General features: G+C 45.9%; 1 protein-coding gene across 1 annotated transcript; it reads left to right on the top strand.

Annotated features, from left to right (window-relative positions):
- Nucleotides 1-763: 763 nt before the first annotated feature.
- LOC134211445 (GILT-like protein 1) lies at nt 764-24790 on the top strand. The gene is made up of 3 exons (XM_062688728.1): nt 764-1056; nt 23841-24326; nt 24388-24790. The coding sequence occupies exons 1-3, from the start codon at nt 994-996 to the stop codon at nt 24559-24561; spliced, it is 723 nt and encodes a 240-aa protein (XP_062544712.1). The 5' UTR covers nt 764-993; the 3' UTR covers nt 24562-24790.
- The last annotated feature ends 802 nt before the right edge of the window (nt 24791-25592 follow it).

Raw genomic sequence — 25592 nt, 5'->3', positions numbered from 1 at the left:
TGCGCCATTCTGTCTTCCCATACTGTTCTACCGAATGACCCGTTTGTACTAGGTCTGGTTACATTTTGTATATGATATTGATACTATTGCTGGCAGAAATTTGAACTGAACTACAGGGCATTATGAAGTGATAAACGCATTTTCATTAGCACATTTATTAGTAGGAATTGGCAAATATAATTTTCCTTGTTGTGCTTTTTCATCATGGATGAATGAATCAATGAATCTTCCCTAAGCTGATGTTCTGTAAATGATGTATGTTTTCTGCACGATGTAAGTCTTTGATTTTCTGTAGCATAATATGATTAGCGCAAAGACTTTTTTTTGCTATTAATGAGTCTGTAGTTTTTTGCCCACACCTAGAACCAGTTGGCATGTGTTTAGACCACTTTCTTGCTTACCAGGCGGTTACCCAGATTGATAGGAATGGCGCAACACGTGTGCAGTGAATCAATTATTCCCCAGCACTCGGTAGACGCTTGGCGCTACTTGGCATTCACCGGTGACTTGCATTGAGGGAACGTGGGGTTAATTGAAACATCGGTGAGCGTTTCATCGCAATGATCGCGGCTGAAAAAAAAACATCCACAACGAAGTTTACCGTTTTCTGGCAGATCAGTTAGAAGAAACGTGCAGCGAGCATTGCGTTTGCGACAACCTGTTTGAATACAACTATCATCATAGTTGTATTAGTTTGCCCGCTCGTCCGTAGACCGAACGCGGTTGACCGTCAGCATCGAGCAAAACATGACCAGAGCGCAAACCTTCGGTTCAGTAGAGTTTCAACGGTTCCAGCGGTGAGCTCGTCAGGTCCGCGTATTCTACACCTTCAGTTTGTGTTATTTTCCACCTTTGTTATTTTCTTACCTTTCCGTACATTTCCATCGGTGAATAAACGGTGTGTGGCTGCAGTGCGTTCAAGTTTTTGTGTCGATCCGATCGAGAGGTGAAAAGGGTTTGGATAAAAGAGGTGATTGAACCGCGACTTCTACGATGCTGGTCAAGATAGCTCTGCTAGTGACCCTGGCCGTGGTCTCGAGCCAAGCGCAATCAAAGGTGAGCGAGGGCGAATGTAAATCTATTGATTGTGCGGTTAAGGTGTGGCCCCATATGCATAGTTGAATGGTAGGAGGCCGCGCTTTTTCTCATGGTTACTGTGCGAGAAATACTGCTTTGACTAAGTTTCAAGCGCTTTAGTCAAGTCAAGCTTTCGAAAACAACACAGTCGTTAAATTCTTTACTTTCTTTTTGTTCGTAAAATTAGCGCCTCCGTCATTCTAACAATGTACGATTGTGAGTCATCGTTTGCATTCATGTACCTACCTACCTGTACGGGAATTTGACTCCACGGACTGCGCTGGAGCGACGAAAAAGAAGTTTCGTTTTTTAAAGGTGCCTGAATGGTAAATTATTGAGTAGTTGCTGCGGCAACCGTCGTAGTTGGGTGAAAACGTGCGGTCGCTCGGTGTGAGTCAAAAAGCAATCGACTTGAGAGCTGAACGATTGAGATGGGTTGAATTTCGATTCTTGCGAGGGGAGAATGCTTATGGTTCACTTACATGCAATTGTGGGGTCGGGTTTCTTTCATCATCTGTGATTCTCATCACATTCAACAGGTAGGTATTTATTGGCTGTTTTTATTTGATAGTTTATATGTATGGACCATGTTTGGCGATGATGCATGTTAAGGGTACGTTATGGAAGTTTCTTATTATACAAATGAAATCTACACATTAATTCACATTTATGGAATTTGTCGACAGCTGAGTAATCTTTTCAATAAATCTATGGATAGTTTATTTGCTTAGAATTCCAGTAAACTTTACCAAGATTTCGACAATCGTTGCATGTCATTTTAATTGATTTTTAGTGAAATTGCTTAAATCAGTACTGGTAGTTTTCGTGATCATCATGTGAAAGCGAAAACAATTGCATTTTCATTTTCAAGAGACCAAATGAAAATGTAGTGAATCCCCGGTCACTTGTCACAATACAAGCAGTCATGATGGGAATAGTTTTAAAAGATCTGTGCAAATAACGATGTCTAGTCGATAAAATGATTATATAGTTCCTGGATTTCGAGTTAGAAGTAATATTATTGAAGAAGAAACAGCTTGTTTATAATAGTTTGATGCGCTTTCATGAAATAAAAATCCGTGAAAATTTAGCGGAATTCCTTTCATTGTTTATGTTTTCAATGAAAGCGGTAGAGAATAAAATGCAAATTTCGCGAGACCTCTATCAATGAAAATGAAACTCTCAGTTCTGGCTTAAATAGATATTATAATTAAAAAGTGAATATTCTCTATACAGCGTTACTTTAATTTTCTCGTATAGATCTTAGACTACTTCTGAGAGTTATGAATTGGAACCTCACACGGTGTCACCAGACCATTACTGGCGGTTTCCGTGACCGTCATGGGACAGCGAAATCAGAGGATTTTCATTTTCTAGAGAACAAATGAAAATGTAGCGTGCTCCCGGTCACCTGTCACATTACAAGCACCATGATTAGAATGTTGCTTTGTATAGAAATCAAAATTTCTAAGTGGTTTTAATAGATCTGTGCCTACAACAATGATTAGTCCATAAAATGATATTTTTTTCCTGATTTTCCAATTAGAAGTTATAATAATAATATTATTGAAACAGAGACAACTTGTTACATCACTTCCATGAAATAAAAATCCGTGAAAATTTGGAAAAATTCCTTTCATTGTTTATGTTTTCTATGAGAGCGAAAAGAGTTCAAAGTAAATATCGCAAGGCTTCTCCCAATAAAAATGAAAATCTTAGTACTGCCTGAACTTTCATGAACCTCCGTGGTTTTCCCCCGAAAAGGAAGCTTAGAGCTTCAGGAAAAGGAAACGGGGTGCTTTAAAATTTTCCAGCGGTGATTTTTGTTTATGTCCCCGCTAACGTCATTATCACATGTAACAAGAGCCCCAAGATATATGATTTCGCCAACAACCTCAAATCGCATATCACCCATCTCTACCTCGGGACCAACACCGTTTGGACCATCTCGCTCTCTTCCATCCACCAGGTACTTAGTTTTGACAGAGTTTATGATCAGACCTATTCTCTATACTGCTCTGCGGTCTACATCAATGATGTTGATGTCATCCACAAAACCAAGGAGCATGCAGATTTGTTGTTGATGGTGTCGTTTCTTTGTACACTTGCTCTTCGTATTACACCTTCCAAATCTAAATAGAATAGCAGAGAGAGCGCAACGCCCTGTTTTAATCCATCTAACGTCAGATATTCTGACTCTCGATTTGGATTTTCGGATTGGAAATTGTCTCGACTTCCCTGGGCATAAAAGTATCATCGTGTTAGCCTCATGATATACGAATGCAAAAATGGTAGCTTGGCTTAGAAACTGTGGAAGTGCTTAGTGAACACTAAGCTGCGAGGCGGCAATGTCCCAGTGGGGGATGTAATGCCATTGAAGAAGAAGAAGAACAGCCTTCATCGCTTCGTCTAGCGTTGGTGGCTCCACTGTTTGTTCATCATCCTCAATCCAAATTCTGTGTGTGCCCTTTCGGTCCGTTTGTGTATTCAACAATAACTAAAAGTGCTCCTTCAATTAACAGCTCGGTAAGTCAACAGATTCCCGGAGCTGTCATTGATCATGAATTGCGCCGGTGCGCTTTACTTGCGCATTTTTTTGATCGCTTTGTAGAGCTTCCGCGCTACGATTCTGACAAATAAGCTGCCTCCGAAAATTCTTTTTTTTCTCAAATCTCAGTAGCCCTTGGTTTTTTACATCGTTCTCTATACTCCATTGCACGGTGACGTCATCACATCTCCTATCTCTTTCAAACCTGAAGAAAATTAGAAAACAATAGGACCAGTACCATACAGTTATCCTGTCTTTTCTGTTGTTTTCTTATTTTTACCAAGTGGGAAAGAGATAGAGAGAATCTGTGCAGAACACTATTCTGGAATTTTGGCCTGGCTTTTTTCATCTGTCGCTCTTCGAAACTCCACATCAAAACCCAGAATAATCCACCTAGCGGTGATGGTGCCTTTCGCGTGTATTATAAAACAAGAAAACACATAAGAGTAACAAAAAAAGCACATAAGAGAGGCCAAAATTGAATTTTAGGGAGATAGATTCAGTTATTTCCATCAATTCACATTTATTTGCGTTCATTTGAACGCATTGCAGCAGATTTTGAAAAAAAATTTTTTTTCGATTTTGCAATTTTTTTTTCCAAGAAGGGACCCTTGGAACACACACACATACACACACACATACATACATACATACACATAGGGGCAGCAGGGACTTTGTCCAAGGGCTTGACGACCCCTCCCCATGGGCACTGCGAGTTAGACCGGGACCATCGTCCCTAACCCCTAATCCCAAGGCGTCAAGCGACCCGTGCCGAGGGGATGCATGGCCAGGGGGGGGAATAATAAGCTAGGCCTTTAACGGAGCCTGTTGGGTACCTGGGCACCCTCTACAGTAATTGTCCCTTACCGCGTCATGCTGAGCTCTGGCGTGGTGGACCTCTTTTCCCGAGCAACTCGTGGGACCAAAATGGAAAACCAAGTCAATTCTTCAATTAGTGGTAGTAGTGTAGGCGACAACCCCTTCGCAAGAGGTGGGTTGTTTAGGTCTCCGCCTAGGAGGCCAGAGGCAATAGTCGGCAGCTCAGTGCGCAGCGCCAGCGTGGGTCACTCAACCTTCCTCTCGGCTAGAAAAACGCCGGTAGGGGTTATTGACGGCCCATGGCTTGTGGAGGCGATGAACCGCAAACGCGATGGGCTTTCGGCCTTCGAGGTGGCGACGGAACAGCTGGACGCCATCATCGACTTTGCGTCATCGCAGCATAATATCAGCAAGGACCTCAAGAGGAGCTTGCAGAAACTTCGAAAGTCGATGCTGGACGCCAAGCTGGAGAGGGCGGTCGGGACGGCCAAGTGTAAACCCGTGAAATCGGTGGAGTCGAGGTCTACCCAGACTGAGGCCCAAGGATTCGCGGACTCGGGCAAGGTCGAATCGACCGAAGGCGTGCAAGCGAAGACGGTGGTGTCAAAGTCTACCCAGACTGAGGCTCAAGTATTTGCGGGTACGTCGGGGATGACTGCTCCAACGGAGCAGACACAAAAACGGGGGAGACAGTCTCCAGGGGATGAGCTCCCTGGGGGCCGCTCCAAAACGCGGAGGGTTACTACCCCGAACAAGGGTAGTGGGGCTGGGAAGCTGAACCCCGGTCAGGTAACTCCAAAACCGGGGGAGGAAGGACCTGGAAAGGTCCGTCCACTCAGGAAAGACGGTGGTAAGGGGTTACGGCAGGCTGAAAGTTCTCAGCCGCACCAGACCAGGGAAATAGAGGGGGATGACGCCTCCTGGACCCTGGTCAAGAACAAGAGGAAACCGAAGACGTCAAGGGCCGAAAAGAAGGTCCAGGCGAATGAGGGTAGCAAGAAGTCTAGGGTAGGCGCCAATCGCTCCAGGGGCGATGCCCTAGTCATCACGGCGGACGAGGCTAAGTACTCGGATGTTTTGAAGGCGATGAGGAGTGACGTCAAGCTCGGTGAACTCGGCGCCGATGTACGTCGAATAAGACGTACCCGGATGGGCGAGATGATACTCGAGCTGAAGCGGGGCGTCTCGCAAAAGGGCGCCGCCTACAAGAAGTTGGCGGAGGAGGTCCTAGGCGAGACGGTCAAGGTGAGGGCACTCACGACGGAGGTGAATCTAAGGGTTACTGAAGTCGAAGAGCTCGTCACGGCACTGCGGCGATAGTGTGAAGTGGAGATGCCCACCGCAGCCGTTCGGCTACGGAAAGGTCCGGCAGGGACGCAGGTAGCATTGGTTCGGCTATCTGCAGCGGACGCCTCCAAGGTAGTCAAGTTAGGGAGCGTCAAGGTGGGATGGTCGGTATGCCCTGTGGTTTGCTTCAAGTGACTGGAACCGGGGCACAAGCAATGGGACTGCAAAGGCCCTGACAGAAGCAATCTCTGCCGACGCTGCGGATTGGAGGGACATAAGGCACAATGCTGCACGAACTCTCCCAATTGTTTGATTTGTTCCAGCAAAGCTGTGAACAGCAAGCACCCCATTTTTTTTTTTTTTTTTTTTTACAAGGGAGAATGCATTTACACACTAACCCAGTACACGTGCATTGTAGTTGCCAAACTACCACACGGAAGTGTACTGGAGTGTCGGACTCGACCATACCGGTAATACCGACTAAACTCCCTTGGGCTCCACCATCGTTTCCCCCAGGAACTACCTCGCAGTACTACTTCTGGGGGGACGGCAGTACTAAGCGTACTCACTCATTATCGCTCACACAGGCACTCGTCCCACGCGAGACTGACTCGCACCCCATTCACTCCATTTGAGTCTTACTTGGATGCTCTCCCGGACGCTCCGCTGCCATGCCTCGAGGTGTCAATAGCGGTAACTGCCTGGGCCTACAGATATTGCGCTACGACACTCTGCCTCAGCACGAGCAGATCAATCACACCACTGCCGAAGCAGACCATACGCTACCCTGCCGAAGCAGGGACACTCCCCATGCACCACATGTGCACAACTGTAGGTGTGTGGGTACAACCCACTGCTACCCTGCCGCCGAAGCAGCTTCTCCAAAGACCATTCGCTCCATGTGACCCTTTTCAGGTGCTCACTCTAACACTCCACTGCAATGCCTCGAGGTGTCGATGGGATACCTCGACTCCTGCCTCAGCATGTGCAGTCCATACTCAGACTTCTGCTGCGCTTTGAGGTGACAATAGCGGCGGAGACACGCTATGACACTCCTGCCTCAGCACAACCAGATCACTCACTCCCTGCCGAAGCAGCTCACGCGCTACCCTACCGAAGTAGGTACACTCCACAACTTATTCTAACACTCCACTGCCATGCCTCGAGGTGTCGATAGCGGTAGCAACGCTACGACACTCTTACCTTAGCATGTGCAGTCCATACTCAGACTTCTGCTGCGCTTCGAGGCTGCCATAGCGGCGGCGACTCGCTATGACACTCCTGCCTCAGCACAAACAGATCACTCACTCCCTGCCAAAGCAGCTCACGCACTACCCTACCGAAGTAGGGACACTCCACATGCCAGTTGGCACTCCCTCCCTGGGCTTGTGCTTTTGAAGCGGCACGCAGTCGCTTTGATAGAGTCCGCTTACGGGCACTTGTGGTTTTTTGGGAGGGATTTTAGCAGAGCCCACTGCTAAATCCCACCACGCCCTATGCAGTTCTCCCTGACTCGCAGACAGCTGGGGAGGGGTCGTCAAGCCCTTGGACATGGTCCCTGCTGCCCCAAGCAAGCACCCCATGGGGGGTTCGAAGTGCCCGGCGTTTAAACGTGCTGCAAATTCACAGTGCAGGTAACGCAGCTGGCTTGCTCGGCCTTGCCCGAGTGTTTGGTGCGCGCAGGTTTAGAGGAAACGGCGGAGCACGTGTTGTTCGTGTGCCCAGGTTTTCGCGCAATGCGTGACCACATGCTTGCCACATGGGGTCTGGACACTACCCCGGATAACCTAGTTCGGAGGATGTGTAAAGATGAAGTTGGCTGGAACGCCGTTTTATCGGCTATCGCCCAAATCGTCCCGGAGCTACACAGAAGGTGGCGCGTGGACTCAAGGATGGCTAGTTCAGGCGCAAATAAGAGGTGGTCCAAGGGATCGGAGTCGGCTTCATGGGTCATACCGGTGGTCATGCTCTGTGGTCGAACTCGATCCTTTTATCGAACAAGTGGCCACGCGAAGAACAACATGGTATCGTCGCTTTCGCGGCGTCGGTCAACCGGGCGGGTTCCGAGCCCGAGGACGGAAAGGGGTCCTCGTCAAGGCTGGGGCAGGCGTAGGCCTCGCGTCGGCAAGTCCCTCTGTGTGCTGGCGAATAGGCCCTATCGCAGAAAGGTCAATTTGGGGTGCACGCGGCATCATCATTCTTGATACCAGTCGTGCAGAGGGAAGCAGGCGCGAAGTCGACCCTTCCACCTTCCGAGGACATAGGGCGTGGTAAGGCCACCTGGAAAGCCGGCAACGCGCTGGCACGATACCATGGTGTTCTTCTAAAAAAGCGAGTTACGATGTTCGGTGCTGCAAGGACACGCAGCTAACCTCGAGGGTGCGTTGTGCACTGGCCCCCCTTTGAAGCATTACTTTCTGGTTGTACCGAAGGGACTATGGGCTTGGCGGCAATGGAAACGGTTTAGCGGGTCGGGGATGTAGTCCTGCCTCCCTCGGTGATCCCTAACCCCGCACTTCCTGGTTAACCCAGGATGTCTGTTGAGCAGATTCCCCCTCCATTGTTTAGGAAGAAAAAAAAACATACATACACACATACAAGAAGAGGAGCGTGTTGAACGACGGGTGGCGTTCGTGGCTGCTAGAGCGGCTCTGAAGACTGAGATTAGATCAAGCAAAAAAGCCTGCTTCGAGGGCCTGTGTCAAAGTGCCAACGCGAATCCATGGGGTGACCCCTATAGGGTCGTAATGGCAAAGACACGTGGGGCGATGGCCCCTACAGAGCGGTCTCCACAGATGCTGGAGAGGATCATCGCGGGGCTCTTCCCACGTCACGACCCAAGTCCCTGGCCTCCTTTTGTGGAGCTGCCAGGGGCCAGAGTGGCCGACGAGGGAAGAGTAACTGTGGCGGAACTTGCGGGGATTGCACAGTCCCTTAGTGTAGGTAAGGCGCCAGGACCGGATGGTATTCCGAACCTGGCCATCAAAGCGGCCATTGCTGAGGCTCCCGAGATGTTCAGATCTGTCATGCAGAGATGTCTGGACGAGGGAGTCTTCCCTGAAGCATGGAAAAGGCAGAGCTTGGTCCTATTGCCAAAGGCGGGATAACCACCGGGGGATCCGTCGGCATATAGACCAATATGCCTGCTTGAAACGGCGGGGAAGGTGCTCGAGAAGATCATCCTCAACAGGTTGTTGATACGCACGGAGGGTGCGGATGGTCTATCGAGTAACCAGTTTGGCTTCCGAAAGGGTAAGTCGACCGTAGACGCTATCGTGTCGGTTACCAAATCCGCGGAGATAGCTATCCAGCGTAAGAGCAGGGGAGTTCGCTATTGTGCAGTAGTGACTCTCGACGTGAGGAATGCTTTCAATAGTGCCAGTTGGGCACCTATTGCAGATGCGCTCCTGCGTCTTGGAATTCCCGAGTACCTGTACAAGATTCTCGGAAGCTACTTCCAGAATCGAGTACTGGTATACGACACGGAGGCGGGTCGGAAGTGCGTTGACATAACCTCAGGGGTTCCGCAAGGTTCCATACTGGGTCCGGTGTTATGGAACGTCATGCACGACGGTGTCTTGAGGTTGAAGTTCCCGGTGGGCGTGGTAATCGTCGGCTTCGCTGACGATATTACGCTGGAGGTCTACGGCGAATCGATCGAAGAGGTGGAGTTGACTGCAGCCCACTCGATCGCAATTGTGGAGGAGTGGATGAGTTCCAGGAAGTTAGAACTGGTTTACCACAAGACTGAGGTGGTTGTTGTTAACAACCGAAAGTCGGAGCAATAAGCGGTGATAAGGGCAGGCAACTGCACGGTCACCTCTGAATGCTCCATCACTCTTGGGGGTAATGATCGACGATAAGCTCACCTTTGGTAGCCACGTCAATAACGCCTGCAAGCGTGCCTCCACAGCTATAGTGGCGTTGTCCCGGATGATGTCCAATAGCTCTGCGGTTTATGCCAGCAAGCGCAATCTTCTGGCTAGCGTTGCTCTGTCCATACTGAGGTATGGGGGGCCAGCTTGGGGCACGGCCCTGCGTATTAACTGCTACAGAACGAAATTAGAAAGAACGTATAGGCTCATGTGCCTAAGAGTTGCGATCGCGTACCGTACCGTGTCGCACGATGCACTTTGCGTCATCACCGGTATGATGCCTATTGACATCGTTATCGGTGAAGACATAGAGTGCTTCGAAATGCGCGGCACGAGAGGCATTCGTAGGACTGTCAGGTTGGCCTCAATGATCAAATGGCAGCGTGCGTGGGACAGTTAAACTAAGGGTAGATGGACACATAGGTTGATACCGGAGATAGGTACGTGGGTCAAGAGGCGCCATGGGGAAATCACTTTCCACCTGACCCAGGTCCTTACAGGCCATGGTTGCTTCAGACAGTACCTACACCGGTTCGGACACTCGGCCTCGCCCGAGTGTCCGGTGTGCGCAGGTTTAGAGGAAACGGCGGAACACGTGTTGTTCGTGTGCCCGCGTTTTCGCACAATGCGTGATCACATGCTTGCCACATGTGGTCTGGACATTACCCCGGACAACCTAGTCCGGAGGATGTGTAAAGATGAAGTTGGCTGGAACGCCGTTTTCCAAGGGTTCGGAGTCGGCTTCATGGGTCATACCGGTGCCCTGTGGTCGAACTCGATCCTTTTATCGAACAAGTGGCCGCGTGAAGAACAACATGGTATCGTCGCTTTCGCGGCGTCGGTCAACCGGGCGGGTTGCGAGCCCGAGGACGGAAAGGGGTCCTCGTCAAGGCTGGGGCAGGCGTAGGCACCGCGTCGGCAAGTCCCTCTGTGTGCTGGCGAATAGGCAATTTGGGGTGCACGGGGCATCATCATTCTTGATACCAGTCGTGCAGAGGGATGCAGGCGCGAAGTCGACCCTTCCCACCTCCCGAGGACATAGGGCGTGGTAAGGCCAGCTGGAAAGCCGGTAATGAGCTGGCACGATACCATGGTGTTCTTCTAAAAAAGCGAGTCACGATGTTCGATGCTGCAAGGACACGCAGCTAACCTCGAGGGTGCGTTATGCACTGGCCCCCCTTTGAAACATTACTTTCTGGTTGTACCGAAGGGACGATGGGCTTGGCGGCAATGGAAACGGGTTTAGCGGGTCGGGGATGCAGTCCTGCCTCCCTCGTTTGCTGTTGGATGTGGCCCCAAGTAGCACGCGCAACATCTTTCAAATAGGTGTTTGTTCCTAATAAATTGCATTGAAGACACTGGCAATACATCGAGTCACATTAAAGCCACTTCCCAGTTTCAGAAAATCACAATGTTTCATTTCCGTTTAAGTGGCGTCGCAATATTCTACCCATCTGACTTCTTGGGTGGTTTAAAATTCGATGTGTTTCATATCAGGAACAAAACAGATAAGTTGCAGAATTGATGACACTTCGGTTCATTGCTGTTACGACAATGTTTCTGATATGTAGCAAAACAATTTGAGCTCAGCTGCGCAGTATTTTATTTTTGACAGTCCCCTGCATGTTCCGTATAAGGCACAATGAAGTTACAAATGACTTTGTTGTTTATGTAGTGCACTTGTAGCAGAATCTCCAAAGAGAATTATTGGTGTGATGGTTATAGTAGAAGGTTGCAAATCTCAGGGTCCATGGTTCGATTCCCGGTTGGGTTTTGTGTTTCTATTTTCATTGTAGCCGCAAGATGTTGCAAATAGGCTCCACCTCTTGCGCTTTTTGTGTCACAAAGAAGTTTCAAATACGACGCGTTGTGCATAAGTCAGACCTTTAGTAAGTCACACCACAGTTGTTGTTACTCACTGAGAAACAAGAGGTGTTGCTTGGGGCCCCTAACCCCGCACTTCCTGGACAACCCAGGATGTCTGTTGAGCAGATTTCCTCTCCATTGCTTAGGAAGAAAAAGAAAGAAAAAATAATACACACAGACATCACCTCAATTCGTCGAGCTGAGTCGATTGGTATATAACACTATGGGTCTCCGAGCCTTCTATCAAAAATTCGATTTTGGAGTGATCCTATAGCCTTTACGTAAACTTAGTATACGCGAAAGGCAAAACAGCCTTTTTGTTGGTTTTCTTGTGTGGTACCAAATACCTCTGTGGCTGTTGTGGACTTGTTGCCTCGCCCGACAATCGCTTTATGTTCAGCCGCATGAGGACACGCCTAGAGCCGGTAGTGATGGACAGCCTTGCACGAATCTTCCATTCCACCAGATAGTGGTAAGAGTCGCTATTTAGACTTCGGTATTTCCTCACAGGGCCAGGGGCTCTCCTTAGCCGTGCGGTAAGACGCGCGGCTACAAAGCAAGACCATGCTGAGGGTGGCTGGGTTCAATTCCCAGTGCCGGTCTAGGCAATTTTCGGATTGGAAATAATATCATCGCGTTAGCCTTATGATATACGAATGCAAAAATGGTAACCTGGCTTAGAAACCTGAAAGAAATGCTGACTTCTCATTAAAAGCTGATCGATTTGAAAACACATATCGCCATTTGGGTGTCTCCAGGTGTGCCTTCGAGGTGTGCTGAGAGTGGCTAGAATATGCTTATTGGGTTTATCGGCCAGTCAATCTTCAGTTTCCCTAGAGCCTGAACCGTTTGGCGTCCACGGCCGATAACTTGAACAAAACGACTAAATTCAAAACGCACTATTACAAGGTCATGTATCACTCCACAGATCTGCGTTATAAATATGTGAACGACAGGCTCTACTCTTCGTAACAACGAAAAAATCCAAGAATCCCAACTTAACCCAAAAGGTTTTTGAGACTTCGTTGATTCACAACGGAAAGAATCCGGTCTCTCAACAAAGGGTCTCTGTGCCCACGTAGATCCGGCCCTGAGTAGTGTCTACCGATGTACATATTGTGCCATCTCCATCAAAGCTCGCAGCGTGGTGCTGTGCTAAATGGTAACATCACGTTAGCGGTTAGCGACATGAGTCGTTTGTTTTTCACATCTTTTGTAACTCTCCTTCGGACAATCTACGTTCAATTAGCACTATTCAATCATCAGAGCTTTCTGTTTAATTTGTTGAGGAATGCTGTGTGGGGCTAGGTTTGTCAAATTTTCCATTTATTGTAATGCGTAAATCGTTTATGAAAATACGACTGGTACTGCCATAAAAATGTTGCGTTTTGGTAGTCGTTCATAGCTGTACTGTGAGTACATGCCAAACGAAAGGTGAAAAGGTTGCGCTCTTTTGTCAAAAGCTTCTTATTCGTACCGAACTTAAAAGACTGAGAAAATCATTCGTTCGAAGACCCCAATTCTTATGCCTAACGTTAAATGGGGTCTCCAGCAGCCTTGGGAGTAAAGGCGTAGGGTTTCCAATCCGGAGATGGCGAGTTTTATTCTCATTGGAAAGGGCATAGGAAAGCTTTCAATTAATAACTGAGGAAATGCTAATAGAAACTAAGTTGAAAAGCAGGTCAGGTTCTAGTTGGAATTTAGAGCCATTGAAGAAGAAGCACGTTAAATGGAACTCAAATGATAGAACTTTGTATCATAAGAGTATTGTAAAAACAAATGACAAATGAAAGGCTATAAGCACCGCTCTGTAAAATTAGACTCAGCAGTAATGGTAAATTTCCAGAACAGTCTCAGAAACCCTTAACTTACTTAATTATATAAATTCATAATCATGAAACAGCATTTTCATAAAATAACAATTTCAATCGACTGATTAGATAATTTTTATAGGAATGGTGCCTACACGCACATTGTTAAAAGATAGTTTTTCTCTTTTCTTTCCTTTCTATCGTTATAACATCATCTGACGTGAGAATTTCTATCGAAATCCATCCGTGTGACAAATTGTGCCTTACCGAAAATGACAAAACCAAATACCGTAGAGTTCCCACATTAGCTACATCATCGCATCACTGAATTTTACTTTACCCATCTGCAGTTTCGAGATGCAATGTTGAAGCCATGCTGCATTGAATTCAGTTACCGCCGGCATACATATGCATGCCGTCGTTGCATCAGTGAAGCTGCGCGCCGTGAACTAACTAAGCCACAGGCGACCGTGTGGTTGTCGTCGCTGTCGCGCGTAATTCCTCTGCACCTTAATTAGAAAATGAAATAACGCGCTGACAGCCGACGACGACGGCGCGGAACCGCTCTTTTGAAGCTCCCTTCGTTGAAATGCGCGACTCACTTTCTATGTGCCTGGGGATTGATTTTTTAATTTTGGGAGTCTTTGCATCATTGCATTGCAGGTAGTAGGTACTTTTTTATTTCTAAAGTTCGGTAACTTGGGTGTGGAGCAATGTTATCATGGAAACAGCATAGTGATGTTTCGGTTAGTAGAAAGTTCGGACAGTGCAAGCAAACTTCGACAGACAAGTTTCGCCCAACCTCCGGAGCGAATATAGAAGTCATCGATTTAACTATGTAGGAAGATGAACAATACCGCTTAGTCATGTGCCTTTCGTTAATAAGAGGGCGTTAGCTCTGTGATGAAATTTAACTGCTACGACCGTAGCGTCGTCACTAAACACGATTTTGCCGGTTAAGCCATCAATACTATAATACGGCGTTCGCATGCCTTGCAATGCAAGTGAGAGGAATGACTTATCGAAATTTAAGTACAATTACATCAATGCATGCCCTTGCTAATCAAAGTACATGACGCTGCCGCTTGATACCTAGGAAGAATTATGGTAATATATCCTATCTAGTGGACTACTCCAGAATTTTCTTTTGAATCCAAATTTCTCCAAGTAACACATCAGTAGTTCCTCCAACGCTAAATTTATTTCACAGTGAAGTTTTTTCATGATTTTCTACAGAAATAATTTAATGCGGATGTTTAATTCATTCATTGAGAGATTCCCTTAGGTTCAACGTTACTTGCTTAGGATGACATCGGGAAAAAGGTTGTTTGGCCGAATGCTTTTTTTAAAAATTAAATTCGTTTATTTCTGATTTTTGTTTGTTACAACATTTTCAACACTTCAAGTGGTTGGCGGCTCGGCCCTTCATCTTTGATTTTGTTCCATAGCAATAGTTGGAATTCAAAAGTAATTTATAGTATCTAATGTATCAGAATAACCTTATGGAGGTATTGATTATTCTGGAAAATTTGATAACCTAACTACTATGTACACTAATATTTACAATAAAAAAAAAAATAAAAAAAAAATTGATAACCTAGATTGGAACTAGCGCCCTAGTTGAAGCCTGATCCGAATGCAAGCAACGGACCCTAAGCGTTTCATTACACTCATCAAAGTGTTCATGTAAGGTTTTTTATCCCGGTCAGACGGTGGACCTCGGATGTTCTTGTCCTGGGTGGGGTGTTGAGGATCATCCTCAGGAATTTGTTTTGGACCCGTTGAAGTTTGAGGTGGTGGGTTTTAGCGAAGCTCTCCCAGACCAGCCTGCCGTATTCGATCACAGGGAGGATGATTTGCTTGTAGACAGCAAGCTTATTTTTCAGGGACAATGACGATCGACGGTTGATCAAAGGGTACAGTAGTTTCAACAAAACGTTACACTTCGTCACCTTCTTGTCAACCTGTTGACTGAAAATAAGCTTGCTGTCGAGGGTCAAGCCAAGGTAATCGGGCTCATTGGCTCATTCCACAGTCGTGCCATTGAGGATGATTTTACAGTCCCCAGGCGAAACATGTTTAGGGGATTTAGAGTGCGGGAAAATGATGACCTGGGTCTTCGCCGCGTTGATTCAGATCTTCCAGCTGGTGAGGTACTCTGTCAGGGCATCCAGGCCTCGTTGGAGTTTTGCCCCTAGCGCTCTGATCACTCTAGTTGTAGACGAAAGAGGTGTCATCTGCGAACAGAGACAGAATGCCGCCTTCTGGAGGTTCTGGCATGTCGTAGGTGAACAGATTGAAAAGCAGGGGCTCGGGGATACTGCCCTGGGGGCAGGGTTTGCAGGAATCGCTTTCAATAGATAGCGAACAACGATAAAGGAGAGGCAAAAACTGTTCCGAATCATAACAAGCCATGATAACAAATTTATCAAACTTGTATACTGCCGCTAATCGCAAGTCGAGCACATCTGTATATAGAGGCACATATACAGATGTGCTCGACTTGCGGTTAGCGGCAGTATACAAGTGCGAAAAAACATAATCGGATAGTCAGCCACCTCAGAAAAATGGTGATTCTCGCTTTGTTTTCGATCCTTTCGTGTTGGTTACTGCACATCTGTGTAGAACAAGTTAAAATGCATCATCAGAGCCAGTGCTCCCCGCTTTTGGAGCTTTCTAAAAGATGTTTATCATGGGGTATAGCATCCCGAATTCGTTCTCTGTCATGACAGCTTGCGAAAAAAGTCTCTCGCGGTATGCTACATTTCGCATATGTATACAGAGATGATAAGTGAGAGACTTGTTCTTTCTCTTTAGGATTCAATCCCTGCCTGGGGGACGCCTGCGAAGATATTGTGCGCATTAGAACTCGCTCCGCTGATTGAGAGCCGGAATGTCCTTGCCGACAGGTAATTGTTGATGATTTTCACCAGCTGTGAAGATTGTAGTGTTGCAGTTTGTACACCAGGCCATCATGCCATACATTGTCAAATGCCTTCTCGACATCGAGTAAGGCCATGACGGATGTTTTTGAGACAAACTTGTTCCGTCTGAGGACGTTGGTAACTCGAGTTGGTGTACAGTTGACCGTCGGAAACGGCATCGGAAACCAAATTGTTCCTCGAGCAAGATGTTGAGATTTTCGGCAGACTCAAGTAACCGGTGATGAATAGCTTTTTCGAATAGCTTGGATAATCCTGAGAGAAGGCTGATGAGACGATAACTTTTGGGGGAGGAAGCATCCTTCCCAGGTTTCCGGATGGGGATGACTCGCTGACTTCCAGGACGATGGGAAGTAGCTGAGCCGGAGACACTGATTACAGATCAGCGAGAGGTGATCAAAGAACGGAGCACTCATGTGTTATATTCAGGATGCTGTCGAAGCCTGGGGCCTTCATGTTCTTCGATGATTTGATATAGGCCGTCAATTCGCCAGCTGAGATCTCCAACTCTTCCGAGAAGACGTTGGGAATCAAATGGATGTTGCTAGCATGCTCGTTGACGGCTGCTTCGTGTGGACTGACGATGTTCTACCCAAGATTGTGTGAGCTGACGAAGTGACGACCTATTTCAGCGACCTTCTCTGCAGGAGTTATCAAACGATCATTAGAGCCCTTATTATCTAGTGGGATCAAAGGTGGAATGGGCCGAGGCTTGGGTTTTAGTGTTTTGGTCATTTTTCAGAACGGCTTTGCATAATCTGGGAGAGTGCGGATCTTATTCGAGAAATTGTTATTTTTGAGGTCCACCATTCTGGCCTTGATAATATTTGTGATTCGATTCCAGCGTACCTTAAACTCAGGCAGTCCAGTACGCTGAAACTGCCTGCGAGTGACATTCCGCAATCGAATCAAATCTTTGGTGAGTGTATCGATGTTTAGGGAGTTGCTTACCTGCCTAGCAGTCGGTACATGTTGTTTCCGGGCCACCGAAATCGCCTTCTCGGTGGAACGTAGCTGCCCATCGATTGCTTCAGGCATTTTCGGCCGCGCCTCGTAGTCGACGTTGTTGTCAACGCACCTTTGGAACCCGCCCCAGTCGACTCGGTGGTAGTTTCGCCGGAACTGCTGAAGCCGATTGACCGAGGAGCCCACTTCCGTCTCCACCGGGTAGTGATCCGAGCTGAGCTCCTGGTAGAGGACCGGCTGGGAGATCGTATAGTGACCTTCGTCCATGTCGTTGCTCCAAATGGTTCCGTTTTGATTGCAGCGACTGTTGCCCCAGGCTTGGTGCTTGGCATTCAGGTCGCCGGCAATGATGAACTGACCTTGTCTCCGCGTAAGCTTGATGATGTCCCTCCGAATGATTCATCGCCGGCTTTACCTTGCGTCGGACAGTACGCCGCGATGAGCGTGATTGTGCCGACGAAAGTGGTCACTTCGACACCGATGGCCTCGATCATGCTCAGCTGGAAGCTTGGCAGCAGGCGACAGTTGATGTTATAACGAAGTGCGATGACCACACCACCTCCCATGGACGGCAGGTCGAGTCACACGATGCGGAAGCTCGGGATCTGGACGCTCTTCTCCGGATTAAGGTGCGTTTCAGTGATGAACGCCACGTCGATCTCCTTCTCCTCGAGGAAATCAGCCAGTTCGATGATTTTGCTCTTAAGCGAGCAATCGTTCCAGTTGACCAGGCCCACCCTAGCAGCCATTTTCAATAATGAACATGCCAAAAGTGAAGACCTGGTCGAAACTAGTTTTGCAGCCGCGCAGCCGAGTGGCGAGCTGTGCACCAGGCCTAAACGGTGCACCGCGACTGGCTTGAGTCCGCTGCCTTCCAACTCCTGGATGAGCTCATTTTCCTCCATGTCATGGAGCCCTCGCAGCAAAGCCTTGAGCGGCTTCGTGCCGGGGAGGTCATGAGTGTAGAACTCATATTTGTGGACCTCGAGGAACTCAACGACTGATGGTCCATGTTGGTGGGCATCACCTTAACGCCTTCACTGCAGAGCCGGAATGTGCAGTTTAGACCTTTCACGATCAATTCCCGGAGCTTTGGCTGCAGTTCCGGTGGGTCGCCTCTGGTGAAAATCGGCGGGCACTTCTCCTTCCGCACTGGTTGAGTTTGTGGCAGCTGCGACTACTGCTTCTTGCGCTTCTTCGGCGGATTGCCGGCGTCATCAAGCGGCAACGGCGAGAACACGTTACTCTGCAAAAGCTGCTTGGAGGGGTTACCCGCACCTCCAAGAGCAGTGCGCTTAGGCACTTTTCCCGCGACCGAATCGTCCACCGAGTCTCACATGACGGGCCCGGGATAAAATAACGCCAACGCGACGAAGCGAAAACGTGAGCAGCGAACAAACGAGAAAAACACTTGGAAAAAATGCGCGAGCAAAAAACACGTCCGTACGTGCTGCTGTCTCGAACTGGAATGATTGGTCGAATGCCATTTGGCCGAAATTTATTTGACCGAATAAGCCGAACAAACCATTCGGCTAAAAGTCGACCACCAGCGACGTGGGAAGCTCTTATTTACAAAAGCAATTTTGCCCTTTTGAAGTGTTGGTGCCAAATAGCTTATTTGGCCGAACGGTTCATATGGCCAAATCAAGGTACGAACGAGGCTGAATTCCCCCAGGGATTCATTCTGAATTCCCCCAGGGATTCATTCTGAATTCCCCCAGGGATTCATTCTGAATTCCCCCAGGGATTCATTCTGAATTCCCCCAGGGATTCATTCTGAATTCCCCCAGGGATTCATTCTGAATTCCCCCAGGGATTCATTCTGAATTCCCCCAGGGATTCATTCTGAATTCCCCCAGGGATTCATTGCGAATTCCCCCAGGGATTCATTGTGAATTCCCCCAGGGATTCATTGTGAATTCCCCCAGGGATTCATTCTGAATTCCCCCAGGGATTCATTCTGAATTCCCCCAGGGATTCATTCTGAATTCCCCCAGGGATTCATTCTGAATTCCCCCAGGGGTTCATTCTGAATTCCCCCAGGGATTCATTCTGAATTCCCCCCAGGGATTCATTCTGAATTCCCCCAGGGATTCATTCTGAATTCCCCAAGGGATTCATTCTGAATTCCCCCAGGGATTCATTCTGAATTCCCCCAGGGATTCATTCTGAATTCCCCCAGGGATTCATTCTGAATTCCCCCAGGGATTCATTCTGAATTCCCCCAGGGATTCATTCTGAATTCCCCCAGGGATTCATTCTGAATTCCCCCAGGGATTCATTCTGAATTTCCCCAGGGATTCATTCTGAATTTCCCCAGGGATTCATTCTGAATTCCCCCAGGGATTTATTCTGAATTCCCCCAGGGATTCATTCTGGATTCCCCCAGGGATTCATTCTGAATTCCCCCAGGGAATCATTCTGAATTCCCCCAGGGATTCATTCTGAATTCCCCCAGGGATTCATTCTGAATTCCCCCAGGGATTCATTCTGAATTCCCCCAGGGATTCATTCTGAATTCCCAGGATTCATTCTGAATTCCCCAGGATTCATTCTGAATTCCCCAGGATTCATTCTGAATTCCCCAGGATTCATTCTGAATTCCCCCAGGGATTCATTCTGAATTCCCCCAGGGATTCATTCTGAATTCCCCCAGGGATTCATTATGAATTCCCCCAGGGATTCATTCTGAATTCCCCCCGGGATTCATTCTGAATTCCCCCAGGGATTCATTCTGAATTCCCCCAGGGATTCATTCTGAATTCCCCCAGTAATTCATTCTGAATTCCCCCAGGAATTCATTCTGAATTCCCCCAGGGATTCATTCTGAATACCCCCAGGAATTCATTCTGAATTCCCCCAGGAATTCATTCTGAATTCCCCCAGGAATTCATTCTGAATTCCCCCGGGGATTCATTCTGAATCCCCCCAGGGACGCATTCTGAATTTTCCTGGGAAATTCAGGAATTCCTTGGAAAAAGGAATTCCTGGGGGAATTCGGAGTAAATTCCTGGGGGAATTCAGAGTGAATTCCTGGGGGAATTCAGAGTGAATTCCTGGGGGAATTCAGAGTGAATTCCTGGTGGAATTCAGAATGAATTCCTGGTGGAATTCAGAATGAATTCCTGGTGGAATTCAGAATGAATTCCTGGAGGAATTCAGAATTTAGAATGATTTTTTTCATGGGGTTAACTAAATGTTTGCTAAATTCAAATAACTGCCAAAGCCAAACCAAACAAACTCTTCATAATATGTTATTGCATTATTATGTTTTTGTCTGTGATCTGAGGTCAATATGACCCCATGCCATTTTGAAAGGCTGCAACTTTGTTGGTATTCAACCGTTTCTTCCCAGTTTTGGTGTTTTGGTAAAACTTGTTAAGATCTATCCCATAGGTGCAAATTCGCTTGAAAAATCTTCTACGGTCTACTTTTATCGAAAAACTTATGTTGTCTGTGCTCTGGGGTAAAAATTGACTTCAAATTGAAATCGTTTAAACTTTTTTTTATTGTTTGGCCAATTTCAGATTTTTTGGACTGTTCCGAAAGATAATTTAATCATCTTAAAGAACGTTACCTAAGTACCTCGCGGGGAGGGGTTTTTGTAAACAAGGGTACAAGAAAAGTGATTTTTCATGCTGATTTTATTTATATCTGAAAATCCTACCTATTTTAAATTGCACTTTTTCAAAAAGGTTGTGCAGGAGGTGTATGCTTTGACTTGAGTCATTGATTAGTTTAGAACTTGGCCGCTAGATGGTGGTATTTATGAAATCATTATTTTGACCAACTAAATATATTCCGATATACGGAATTTTCCACATTGTTAATATTCTGATCGCACAAATTTGAAATTTGTAAAAAATATGTCTTTAGCAAAGTTCATCTGGTGGAAATGGACTGTCTTGAATTAGAATTTTAAAATTCCTAATTATTTCTCCCGTCACAAGACAGTACATTTACAGATGAACTTTTCTAAAGACATAATTTTTACAAATTCCATATATCGTCATATCTTGAGTTAGTCTAAACCCAGCCAACACAAAATCGCATATATTAGCGAATAAGTGTACAAGGTGGAGGCGATATAGGCGCATTCCTCCATTTGACTGCATGCAAAGTGTACGTATATGGCCTCCACTTCATACTCTTATTCGCTATTATATACGACCTTGTGTTTGCTGGGAAATAATGATTTCATATATACCACCACCTAGCGCCCAAGTTCTAAATTAATCAATGCATCATGTCATAGCACTCGCCTTCCTGCACAACCTTTTAGAAAGGTGCAGTTCAAAATGGGTGAGATTTTCAGATATAAGTAACATATGCATGAAAAATCACTGTTTTTTTCCCCTTTTCACGAAAACCCCTCCCCGCGAGGTACTGCCTAAAAAAATCCAAACCTGGCCAAACAATAAAAAAGTTATAGCAATTTCAATTTGAAGTCGATATGACCCCAGCCCAGAGCACAGACAACGTAACTTTTTTGAGCCCAGTTAGAAGGTTAAGGGTGTCATTTTTATAGTTATTTCCCAGGGTGATGTGATATTTCTTCCGTTCTAAACCTATTTAGTTTACTACTTGCATTTAAAGCGCACTCCTTTTGAAATTAGAAAAGTGTAGCATAGGAGGCATTTAGTGCAATAGACCGGAAATACTTTCTTGGCGTACAAGTGAGACGATCAATACACGTCATACCTAATGCCATAGGCTATGTACTTTTCCGTTTTTTTTCGTTATAATGTTTCCCCCTCAATGTCCATAATTACCTTAATAATATGCGCTTTATCGTTTTTTTTTGCGATCACGAATGACCTTCGCATATATCGCCGAGGAACTATTTCGCTCAAATGGCTCTTTTAAATGTTTTCGCTTGACAAGTTGTTGCTGGAAACGTAATTTATTACAAATGTGACCCACTTTGTTATCACATGATGGGGGAGGCGTGCTTTTAGTTGAATATTTGCGTGTTGCAACGGTCCAGTGAATGTTAGGTACAACATGCCACAAGTGACATGAATAGTGTTTTCGCTCAACAACAAAGGGGGTCAATACGGAACTTGCAGTAATATAAACTTTCGATTTCAAATGAACCTTACCATTTTTTGATTTCAGTTCTGCATACTGATAACACCATTGTTTTGAGTTTTTGATATTAGCAGTGTTGGGTAAAACTCAAAACAAAAAAATGTCAAATATATTACGCACAACGCCCAGACGTGGTTTTTAGATTTTCTAACAATTCTACCTACCGAAACCTGTATAAGATCTGGCCATATGAAAAATATTGTATGAGACTTTTCAAATTTGCAAGCTTTTCTTACAATATTTGTTTGTGGACTTGTGTACAAATTAAGCTCGAATCATAACACGCCGTTAATGTACAATTTGATTCTTTATATTACATTCTTTACATGAAACAACAGATTATTTGTCTCGATTAGTTTTTGACGCCGAATGATATGACGTTTTCAGCTAGTTTTTTATTTCCTTTTTGATTACTTTGAAGACATACAAATTATAATTCCCTAATGTGTACAAATTTGTAACTGATAAGGCCGATACAAATATTGAAATACTATTTTGTCTCCCCCCTCGGATTTATTTGCTAAGAAATAATATTTATAGGGGGCAACAAAATAAAATTCGGATAATTTTGGGGATTTTTAAAACATTCTTTAACAAATCCGAGGAGTTCGTTGATTTTTTTTATATATTTATTTTTTATTATCCACCCCCCCCCTTAATCTTTCGGAGACCAGTAGGACAAAATGTTATTTAAATATTTATAACGGCCTAAGTAAGTATTTCACAAACTCTTATTGACATTTCTGAAACAGCCGAAATGTTCGACTTGTCACGATTTATGTTATTTGCATGTCAAGTAAAGGAAAATTGATCAGTAATTACGAGCTTGCTGATCCGGTTGCAAGTCATGTTAGAAAACTGGTACACAAAACATATTATGCAATTTTCAACTCCTAAGCAGTCGATCGTACATGGTTACAGCACGTGATCGTTCTCGGTAGCGTCTTCAACCATGGAAGTGGATTCACCTTCATTCGAATAATCATTCAGAACGCTGCCGATTTGTAAGTCAATAGCTGTCGCGCTTACACAGTAATGAGTATCCAAGTTTGACTTGGCTATGATTACCCAAGATGTATCTGCTGTGAGCACTCCGATGGACACATGATCACCATCATGTGATTCGCTTTGAAGTGCAACAATTAGTATGCCACAGCGTTCGACCATATTGAATGCGGCACTACCTGGTACCGTCATCGACATGTTTAACAATTCAACACGATCATCATTATCATCCTCTCACCTATCGTCGGCGGTGAATGATGAATCACCCCACAAGTTTCCATCAGAACAATAACATTCTCGAATCAAGAACGTGATTTCATCGCTGGTTCTGCCTACCTTCAGAACGATGCGCAGAAAGAAGAGATGCATCAATGGAGCGATTAGAACTAAGGTGATCCACTGGTCACGTAGCATCCGATAAAGACCCCCCGAACGCTTCCATATGCCGTTTAATCGCTTTATTGTGACGAATATTTAGGTTTTATGAGTCTACTGCCTTTGAACAATGCCAAATTTGAAATCATTCTAACGAAAATGTTTCCTCAATTTACAGGTTCCGGTGTACGTGTACTACGAATCGCTGTGCCCTGACAGCGCGAAGTTCATCAACGAGCAGCTGTACCCGACGGTCAAGCAATTCCCCAACAACATCGATCTCAGACTGGTTCCATTCGGCAAGTCCAGTTACAGGACGCAGGGTTCGGAAACCTTGTTCGAATGTCACCATGGACCGAACGAGTGCTACGGCAACAAGGTCCACGCTTGTGCCCTGGCCAACATTGAGGGAAGCTCATATCAACCGAACAACACAAAGGAAGCGCTGACCCTGGAGTACGTCAACTGCCTGATGGAGCGTGCGCAGTTCAAGAGCGGCGAGTTCCCCGGAAAGGTATGTGCAGATCAGTTCGAGATTAACTGGGAAACGATCGAACAGTGCGCCAACAGCACTCAGGGAAGCAACCTGCTCAAGAACTACGCCGAAGAGACATACAAGCTGCAGAAACCGTTGGCAAGCGTTCCGACTGTTGCTTTCCGACAGGTAAGATTCGATTTTTAAATTACTTTATGAAAAATTCTGATCTAAATTATTTTTCTTGTAGACTTTTGACAGCGACGTTCAGAAGCTGGCCGTGGACAACTTCCGTGCTGCGTTGTGTAAGAACCTGAACCCCGCTCCGGTTCAGTGCCGTGTTGGACCAGGTGGTGGAGCTTCGACCGTTACTTCGATGGGTTTGGTGACCATCGTGTCGCTGCTGGCTACGCGACTGTTCTAAGCGACTTCTCGCCGAACCGATTCTCATCATCCGTCCTTTTCAAATTTGGTGCATTTAGATTCGTGATTGTTTGCATTAAGCAAACATGGTAGAAATGATTCCGTCCAGGAACTTTGTGAAAGTTGTTGTTTTAAATCTAGATGTAGTGCAATTATCAATGTTCAAAGTTTTTTCTTCGAAGATTTAAGACGTGGATAAAAATCTCATAAATAAAACTATTTTACTTAAACCGAAGAGTGGTTTCAATTCAAAGGACCTAGCGTTCGAGCCTAATCCATATGTCACAACATTCCAGAATGTTAGTTCCGTAACTTGTTCTTGAGTTGTCTGGAAACTTCATCAGTCTGATTAAATCTTGCATATACTCTCGTTTAATTCATTCCTGTATTACCACCCAAATGAGAAAATATGGAACTCCAAAGGATATTATCTTGGTTCAGTTTGAACTTTAAAAAATAATTCAATAACCTCTCACTTTACAAAGTGATAAATAGCCCAATCTGAATAGGCTATAAGGAACAAAAAACAGAACCTTCTGAAACGCTTTGCGAACCATACGCGCTCATTAGGGATGTGACTGAAAGCGAGAAGGCCAAGAATGGTTCACAAACATTCTTCTCCCTTGGAGGCAAGACGGCGGCATAGGAGGCAATCAGTTTCGCCTCGAGTGTCAGTGAAGGCTAGGCTGCGGGGCGCTCTAAAGGCGTCAGGCTGCAGTCTGGGGGACAGTGCAGTAATCTGCGACAATTGGGTCCTTAAATGAAGAATCAATATTCTATTTTATTTCAGGGAACGATGAAGCTAATCGTTCTGAACGCGTCGAAATCGAAGAAACATTATTTTATTTGAGATTTTTTCGATACTTTCGGTCTTGTTTGACGTACAAAATTAAGCAGTATAATATGGTTCTAATAGCATTGCAAATGCTGTGTAACGCGTACCAGATGGAATAAAATAGATGCCATTTCGTAGTCCTTAGCCTCATACCCAGCAACTCCTATCCCTATCTCCCTGTGGTGCTGGCCGGGGTA

Source organism: Armigeres subalbatus, chromosome 1 (genome assembly GCF_024139115.2).
Source record: "Armigeres subalbatus isolate Guangzhou_Male chromosome 1, GZ_Asu_2, whole genome shotgun sequence".
NCBI lineage: Eukaryota > Metazoa > Arthropoda > Insecta > Diptera > Culicidae > Armigeres > Armigeres subalbatus.
This window is presented reverse-complemented; position numbering and strand designations above follow the sequence as displayed.

Excerpts from the sequence above, each read along its gene's own strand:
- LOC134211445 (XM_062688728.1), top strand. The coding sequence starts at position 994 with ATGCTGGTCAAGATAGCTCTGCTAGTGACCCTGGCCGTGGTCTCGAGC. Across the intron at positions 1,057-23,840 it reads CGAGCCAAGCGCAATCAAAG|GTTCCGGTGTACGTGTACTA; the intron begins GTGAGCGAGGGC and ends CTCAATTTACAG. Across the intron at positions 24,327-24,387 it reads CGACTGTTGCTTTCCGACAG|ACTTTTGACAGCGACGTTCA; the intron begins GTAAGATTCGAT and ends TTTTTCTTGTAG.